The sequence below is a fragment of the Pituophis catenifer genome, unplaced genomic scaffold, assembly GCF_029215685.1.
Source record: "Pituophis catenifer annectens isolate HBS135680 unplaced genomic scaffold, rPitCat1.0.hap2 SCAF_10, whole genome shotgun sequence".
NCBI lineage: Eukaryota > Metazoa > Chordata > Lepidosauria > Squamata > Colubridae > Pituophis > Pituophis catenifer.
In genome coordinates this window covers 19,138,028-19,145,738 of record NW_027256890.1, presented here as the reverse complement: position 1 = coordinate 19,145,738, position 7,711 = coordinate 19,138,028, and the positions used below count along the sequence as shown (strand labels likewise).

General features: G+C 47.0%; 2 protein-coding genes across 2 annotated transcripts in view; both read right to left on the bottom strand.

Annotated features, from left to right (window-relative positions):
• Positions 1-429: 429 nt before the first annotated feature.
• Positions 430-4,996, bottom strand: LOC139321883 (protein S100-A6-like). Its single transcript, XM_070950808.1, has 3 exons — positions 4,890-4,996; positions 845-1,010; positions 430-652 (listed from the first exon to the last, which is right to left on the bottom strand). The coding sequence occupies exons 2-3, from the start codon at positions 980-982 to the stop codon at positions 518-520; spliced, it is 273 nt and encodes a 90-aa protein (XP_070806909.1). The 5' UTR covers positions 983-1,010; positions 4,890-4,996; the 3' UTR covers positions 430-517.
• A 2,018-nt stretch (positions 4,997-7,014) lies between these two features.
• The window catches only part of S100A5 (S100 calcium binding protein A5), a 1,030-nt gene continuing 333 nt past the window's right edge, over positions 7,015-7,711 (bottom strand). The window contains exon 2 of the mRNA XM_070950810.1: positions 7,015-7,158. Coding sequence (XP_070806911.1) covers positions 7,015-7,158 — 144 coding nt within the window. The remainder of the gene's footprint in view (positions 7,159-7,711) is intronic.

Below are 7,711 nucleotides of genomic sequence, written 5' to 3'. Positions count from 1 at the left end.
GCGTACAGATTGTCCTCGACTTAGCGTCCGTTCCGCATTTGCGACGCCACTGAAAAAAAACCCGGCCCTCCCACAAAGGCAAAGGCGATCGAAGTTGGGGATTCTCTGACTGACCGAACCCCCGCCGTGAACTGAAGTCAACACCCGTCGTAGAGGTGGGGGTTTTTTCCCCCCCAAAACGGGGCGCGACTCACCTAACGACTTTGAAACTGCGGTCGTAAATCGAGGACCTTCCCAAATCGAGATGGAAAACAGATTTTTTTCCCCTCCCATTTTTTTTTTCTACTTCACACCCAGGAGTAGGAATGGGGGGGGGGGGCGGTTTAAATACAACTTCCTGGGACCGATTTAATTCTCTTTTTTGGGGGGGAATCGGGGCGACGAATCGTTCGTTTTCCGAACGAAGAAGACAAAAAAAAGACAAGCCAGAAAATTTGGAAAAACTTTTTTTTTTTTCCTTCTTAAATTCTCCCGAGGGCCTGGTTTCCTTTGAGTCCTCGTTTCCCGTCCGTCCAGCCTAACAGGCCAAAGCTTCGTTGTAAATCATAGCTAAGGCGCCAAGGAAGGTAACGTATTCCTTGAAATTGACCTCTTGATCCTTGTTCTGGTCCAAATCTTCCATCAGTCCTTGGATTTCGCTTTCGTGCAATTTCTGGAGCGAAAACAGAAGGAAAATAATAATAATAATAATAATAATAATAATAATAATAATAATAATAATAATAATAATAATAATAATAATAAGGCTTTACGGGGTTGGGAAGAGCCGGTGTTGGCCGAATCAAGAGGCTAGTCCTCATGGTATTAGAAAAAATACCCCTTTATTTTGCTTCCGTCCACTTACCGGGCCGATGGTCAGTTCTTTTTGGATCAGTTCCTTCAGCTCGCTTTTGCTCAGAGTATTCTTGTTGCCTTCCTTGCAGGCATATTTGTGGAAAATGGCCACCAAGGTGCAGAGGGCTGTGTCCACGGGGCTGGACATGATTCGAACTCGGAACCGGGAGAGAGATCTAGCCGGGAGGGAGAAAGACAAAAATCGAAAGCTTTATTTTTCTCGTCTTCTTTTTCTCCGTCCGGTTTTCTTTTTATTATTATTTTTTTTTTAATGGTCCTCAAAGCTGGCCTCGCTTCGCATTCGTGACCCATTCCCGAGAGAAAAATTGGAAAAGTTCTTCATTTTATTATTATTATTTTTTTTGCAATTGCCTCGTTTCCATTTTTCTCCGTTAAAAATGAAACGGGGGAAAAGGGTTTGACTCATCCCTAAAGCAGCTTTTTAAAAGAATTTTAAAAGGGTGATGGGAGTCGACCGAAAAGAGATCCCAGCGAGCAGGAATCCGAATAAGTTGATCGTCCTGAATATCTTCCTTTTTATTTTAATTTTTAATTTTCCCCCCTCGTCTTTGGGAGAGGCCCCGGCTCCAAAGAGGCTTTCATTTAAGCTATGATTTCAATTTAATGACCACATTCAAAGGATATCAAAAGTAATTCCTTCAGGCTGGGCTGGGCTCCCAATTCCCCACCCCAAAAAAAGTTGCTGCTCTTGTGTCTGGATTTTCCTTCACTGCTTCTCTCTCTCTTTTAATTTTCCCCTCCGCGGTGGAGCCTCTTTGGCTAGGAAGAGTCTACCTTAAAAAGTCCCCACCCGTCCTTTTCCAACGACAATTTTTTTCCCCTCCCAATCACCTTGCTCTCCTCTGCGCCCTCACAATGCTTTCCTCCTCCTTCCCCCCACAAAGTCGAATATTCAGGCCAACCATTCGAGGGGGACACCGAGAGGTCATCTAGCCTGACCCCCCCCCAAAACCGCTTTCTTGTCAGAACGAAACCAGAGAACAACTTCGTCTCCGGCTTGCCTGATCGACTCTTGTGTTAAGTTTCTTTTTAGTGGATCGGCTGGTCCACGGCACTGATTTTTCTTTTTAAATTTCTTTTTTTGATTGGCAGGCTTAAGGGGGGTGTGTGGGGCCTGAGGCTGCCCCACCAAATCCTTGCAAAAAAAAAACCATTTTACAGCCAAAACTGCCCCCAACGGGCCCGAGTGGATGATCTCAGCACTGGGTGGATGAGAATTGTGTACTTTTGCCTCACTTGGGGGAGTGGGGGGGGCTTGGGGTGGGGTGGGGAAATGGGCCCAGCCAGGATTTTGGAGGTTTCGAACCTTCTCCCCAAACGGCCCCAAAAAGAAAATTCCTTTTGTGTCTTTCCTGCTTTGCAAATAAATAAATCTGCAGGCGGCCACTTTTGCATTAACCGTCATTTCCCTTCCTTTCCTTCCTTCCTTCACTTGCGTCTTTTTTCCTTTCTCCTGTGTCTCCCTCTCTTCCTGTCTTCCTCTTCTCCCCTCCTCTCTCCCCCTTTTCTCCATCCTTCCTTTTTCTTCTTCCCCTTCCTTCCTCTCCCCTCCCGTCTCCTCTCCTTCCCTTCCCTTTTTCCTGCCGCCTTTCTCCTTTCCCTTCCTCTCCTCTCCTTTTCTCCATCCTTCCTTTTAGTCTTCTCTCCCCGCCCCCTTTCCTTTCCCCTCTTTTCCCTTTCTTCCTTTCCTCCTCTCTCCCTTTCCTCCTCTCTCCTCCTTTTCTCCATCCTTCCTTTTTGTCTTCTCTCCCCTCCCCCTTTCCTTTCCCCTCTTTTCCCTTTCTTCCTTTCCTCCTTTCTTCCTTTCCTCCTCTCTCCTCCTTTTCTCCATCCTTCCTTTTTGTCTTCTCTCCCTTCCCCCTTTCCTTTCTCCTCTTTTCCCTTTCTTCCTTTCCTCCTCTGTCCTTCTCTCCATCCTTTCTTTTTGTCTTCTCTCCCCTCCCTTCCTCTCCCTCTCCCTCCTGTCCCCTCCCCTCCCCTGTCTCCTGCCTTCTTTCTCCTTTCCCTTCCTTCCTTCCTTCCTCTCCTCCCCTTCGCCTTCCCCTCTCCTCTCATCTTCCTTCCCTCTCCCCTCCCCTCCCTTCTTTCTCCTTTATCTTTTTTCTCCCTCCCTCCCTCTCCTTTCTCCTTTCTCCCTTTCCCGTTTTCCCTTCTCTTTCCCTCCCCTTCCGTCTCCTCCCCTTCCCTTTCTCCTGCCTTCTTTCGCCTTAATCTTTTTCCCCCCTCCCTCTTTTTTCTTCCTTTTCTCCTTTCTCCCTTTCCCTTCTTCCCTTCCCCTTCCCCTTCCCTTCTCCCTATTTTTAACTTAAGCCACGAGATTTCCTGGCAATGCCACGGATGGCATTCAGGCTTCCTTGCCAGCTGTGACGTTGTGAGTTCACAACACATCTCGCCCACACAACAACAAGGCCAACGCTTCGAAATCTACCCAGAAGCGCCGGGGGAAAAAAATGAATAGAAAATCTCAATTTTCTTTCTCTGCCCGGCCATCACACACACACACACCCTTGGGTCCGATCGGAAACAGCCAAAGGGGGTCATTTTTCAACTTGAAAAAAAAATTGAATTTTTTTTCGCTTCCTTTCCTTTGGAGCGAACTCCTCGTCTTTTTCATCCGCCAAAAAATGACGCCAATATTTGTCCTGCTATATTTTTTTCCCCCAATTCGGTGCTTTTCCTGCAAACGGACACACACATATACACACACACAAAAAAAACCCCTTTCATCCTGGACATCTTGCGAGCTGTAAACAAAGATCATTTCCAAATGTCTTAAAAAACGGCCAGCCAAATCTCAGCCTGGTTTTTTATTTTTTTATTTTTTATTTATTTTTATTTATTTATTATTTTTAAAGGCCTTTTTTTGTTTCTTCCTCCCCCTACAAAAGGAAATATTTTTCAAAGGACCTCATCCGGGAGAGACTTCCTCTTCCAACGAGGACATTTCTGCTCGTTGCAAAAGATTCCCCCCCCCGAAAGAAATGAAAACTTGGGGAGCAAAAACGGCGAAAAGTTTGGAAGAGCTGCGTTCGAATGGAGCACCCCCGGCGGAAGAGCTGCGTTCGAATGGTGCGCTTTTTCGGGGAACCGGTGAGCAGCATTATGAGGAGGGAAGGGAGGCAAAGAGAAAGGGTTTTTTGAATAGCCCCCCTTTAAAAAAATAATACCTGCACCCCTTCCCCAAATTTCCCAGCATGTTGCCAGGTTTTCCCACCAGGGGGCATCAAAAATTTGGGGGAAAAAAAAAATCTTTGGAAAGTTACCGTAACTTGGCCAGATTGTGAGCGAGACGTTATGTGGGGTGTGTCAGAGTGGCGCCCACCCTGCCTGTTGTGTGTCTCTTATTCCTGCCAAAAGTGGCACACCCTGGCAAGATGGCGGGGGGGGCACAACAGAGAAAGTTTTCAGTGGGTTCAGTGGGGGTGGACACGTTGGTCTCCTTGCCCCCCACCCTTAATGACCCACCCAGGATTGGGGGGGAAAAAAACAACCCCCACGCCGGGCATGGCTGGCAGCCTTTTTCTCCGGCACAGGGCGAAATTTTGCTTCCTTTTCCCGTTATTTAAGAGAATAACCGAGTTTGGAAAGAGGGACCCTCGGAGGTCATCTAGGCCAACCCCCCAAGTCCTATCACTTGATCGTTCTTTACAAAGTTGAATTTATTGACTGCCCCGTTGCAGAGGGAGTCTCTGCCGCTAGCCTGGGGGGGGCGGTTTGGCCCTCTGCACATGCTCCAGGGGGCAGCAGCTGAGTTGAGGGGGGGGCAAACGACCTTCAAAGGTCTTGACGTCATCCCCCCCCAAAATTAGTTATTTTCTCTCTGCTGTTTTCCCAGAGTGACTGAGCCTTTTTGGAAATTCTTTACTTTCTTTCTCCCCCACCCAAAAATTTTTTTCCTTTGGGGAAAGGATGGGTGGGGGGGGAGGAAGATCAGCCCCCCCCCTCCTCCTCCTCCCCAAAGTTCCCCAAAGTTTTCGGAAGGAGAAGAGAGGAAAAACGGAAGGAGAAAGTGGGAGGAAGGGAGGAATACTTACGGCAGAAAAAAAAGGAGGTGTCACAAGACGGCTGGAGAAGGGAAAGTGGTAGACTCACCCAAGGGGGGAGCCCAGATTTATCAGGAGGGGAGGGGCCTGGCCTGGCCAAACCTGCCCCCCCCCAAGAGGCATCTGATTGGATGGAAGGGAAGAAGCCCCGCTTCTTACTTTGCATATCTGACACCCCCACCTTAATTGGCTGCTATTAAATCCGATGCAAGTTGAAATGCCTCCCTGGTCGTCTTTTCTTTTTTTAAAAAAAAAAAAAAGCAGGTGGATGGGGGGGGGAAAGATTTGGTTTTATCCTGAGGGATAGAAACTTGATTCTGTTCCTTTGCTTCCTTGTATCCCCGCCTCTCCTTTTTCTTTCTTTCTTTCTTTTCTTTTCTTTCTCTCCTTTTCTCTCTCTATTTCTTTTTCTTTCTTTTTTGTTTCCCCCTCTCCCCTTTCTTTCTTTCTTTCTTGCTCTCCCTCCCTTTCTCTCTCTCTCTTTCTTTCTCCCTCTCTCTCCCCTTTCTTTCTTTCTCTCTCTCCCTCCCTTTTTCCTTCCTTCCTTCCTTCTCTCTTTCTCCCTCCCTCCCTCTTTCCTTCTCTTTCTTTCTTTCTTCTTTTTTCATTCTTTCTCCCTCTCCCTCTCTTTTTCTTTCTTTCTTTCCCTCCCTTTCCCTCTCTCCCTCCCTCCCTCTTTCTTTTTCTTTTTCTTTCTTTTTTGTTTCCCCCTCTCTCCCCTTTCTTTCTTTCTTTCTTTCTTTCTTTCTTTCTTTCTTTCTTTCTTTCTCTCCCTCCCTTTCTCTCTCTCTCTTTCTTTCTTTCTCCCTCTCTCTCCCTTCTTTCTTTCTTTCTTTCTTTCTCTCTCTCTCTCCCCCTCCCTCTTCCTTCATTCTTCTCTCTTTCTCTCTCCATCTCTTCCTTCCTTCCTTCCTTCCTTCCTTCCTTCCTTCCTTCCTTCCTTTCTTTCTTTCTCTCTCTCCCTCCTTCCTTCCTTCTCTCTTTCTCCTTCCCTCCATCTTTCCTTCTCTTTCTATCTTTCTTTCTTTCTTTCTTTCTTTCTTTCTTTCTTTCTGTCTTCCTTCCTTCCTTCCTTCCTTCCTTCCTTCCTTCCTTCCTTCCTTCCTTCCTTCCTTTCTGTCTGTCTTCTTTCCTTCCTTCCTTCCTTTCTTCCTTCCTTTCTTTCTTTCTTTTTTTTCTCACTTCTGTTTCTGTCTTTCCGAATCGTAATTCCTCTGCCGATGATTGAGAAAATAAGATTTTACACACCGGGCTGTTTTTTTTTTTTTAATGGACAAATAGGCACGGAATAAATCCATATTCCTATTTCTTTGGCTTGGCCGGCTTTAGGGCAAAGTCTTTCTTTAATTATCTGGAGAAAAGGGGAGAGTTTGTGGCTTTTCTCTCCTTGTTGTCGGTGCACATTTTTTTCCCCCCTCCCGACTTTAAAGTGCGACCTTGGGGCAAGACTCTTACACACAAAAAGTGTGAAGCCGAAACCTTTCTCATCTCACTTTTGGGAGTCGGTGGAAAGTTGTAGGAACTTGAATGGCCTGATTTTTTCATGCTTGCTTCCTGCTGTGGGTGGCCGGGAGGGATTTAGGCTGCAAAAACTATATCCCTGTACACCACCCAACCCAACCCAACGTTGCGTGGTTGCGTTGTCAGTTTAAGCCCTTTTGGAGATGCAAAAGGTGATTTTTTTTTAAAAAAATTTGGATTTCCTCGGCTGGGGAAGAAACTGAACTGAACCTGGGTATCCGTTCTTGCAAATTTGCCAGACCTAGGTTTTGTAAATCTGCGTTGCGTTTCTGGATTGCCCACAATTGTGGCACGATTTCCCAGAAATTTAATTGAATTTATTGAATTTAAAACCCTTGCCTAAAAAAAAAAAGTCACCAACGAACGGACACAGTTTAAAACGATCCCCATTTTTTGCCCCCTCCCCCTCCCGCGTCCCCCTTTCATTCCACATTTTCGTTTTTCTCAAACTTTGGGAAGATCTGCCTTTTATTAATTTAGAGATCGAGATAACATTGCGGAGAGATGCTTTAAAAGGAGGATTTGAGAGGAGGGGAGGGGGGTCTTTCCTTCTCTCCATCTCTCTCCCCCCCCCTCTCTTTTTGAAGGCCGCTTCTCATTTTGCATCCGGTTGGAAGAATTGGTTGTAAGACATGCAAAGGGCCGTGAGGAAGCCGGTATATTCCTTAAAATCGATCTCGTTGTTCTGATCCTTGTCCAGGCTTTCCATCAGCTTGTCGATCCCACGGTCTTTCATTTTCTGCAACATGGGAAGGAAAGGTTCCGGGTTCGAGATTCGCCATCATATCGACTCATCGGACTATGGTTGGTGCAATGAGTTCCGGAGTCTTGTCATCCGGCTTTATTTACTTCGGGGCATCGGGAGCTGAAATTCCCAGGGCTTAGCGCAAATTCCAAACTCAACTTGGGATTCTAGTCCTCATATATTCCGAGACCCAGAAGGGTTCGTATGGTACAGCGTTCCTCGATGTATGACCGGCCGCTTAGCAAGTCCCAAAACGGGACTCAACCACCTGTCCCAACATTTCCCACCCTCCTCCGAGCTCGTAGGACCCCGTTTTTCGTGGCTCGGCAACTGATCCGCCTTTACGACTCTTGGCACGTGACTGCGTTTTAGGTTCTCTGCATGCCGGCATTTACCTTTAGTTTCCAGTGAAAACCCGCCCCCTGTGGTCAACACAGCTTCCGCTTAGTGACCGCTGCGTTCGCTTAACGCCCGCAGAAAAGGGCGCCCAATTGGGCACGATCGTGGGGGGTCACTCCCCTTTGCAACCGAAATTGCCGGCTGGACG

What these genes read in the sequence shown, in the direction of transcription:
- LOC139321883 (XM_070950808.1), bottom strand. Translation starts at nt 982, where the DNA reads ATGTCCAGCCCCGTGGACACAGCCCTCTGCACCTTGGTGGCCATTTTC. An exon ending in AAGAACTGACCATCGGCCCG is followed by an intron (nt 653 to 844) that starts GTAAGTGGACGG and finishes TTTTCGCTCCAG; the next exon opens with AAATTGCACGAAAGCGAAAT.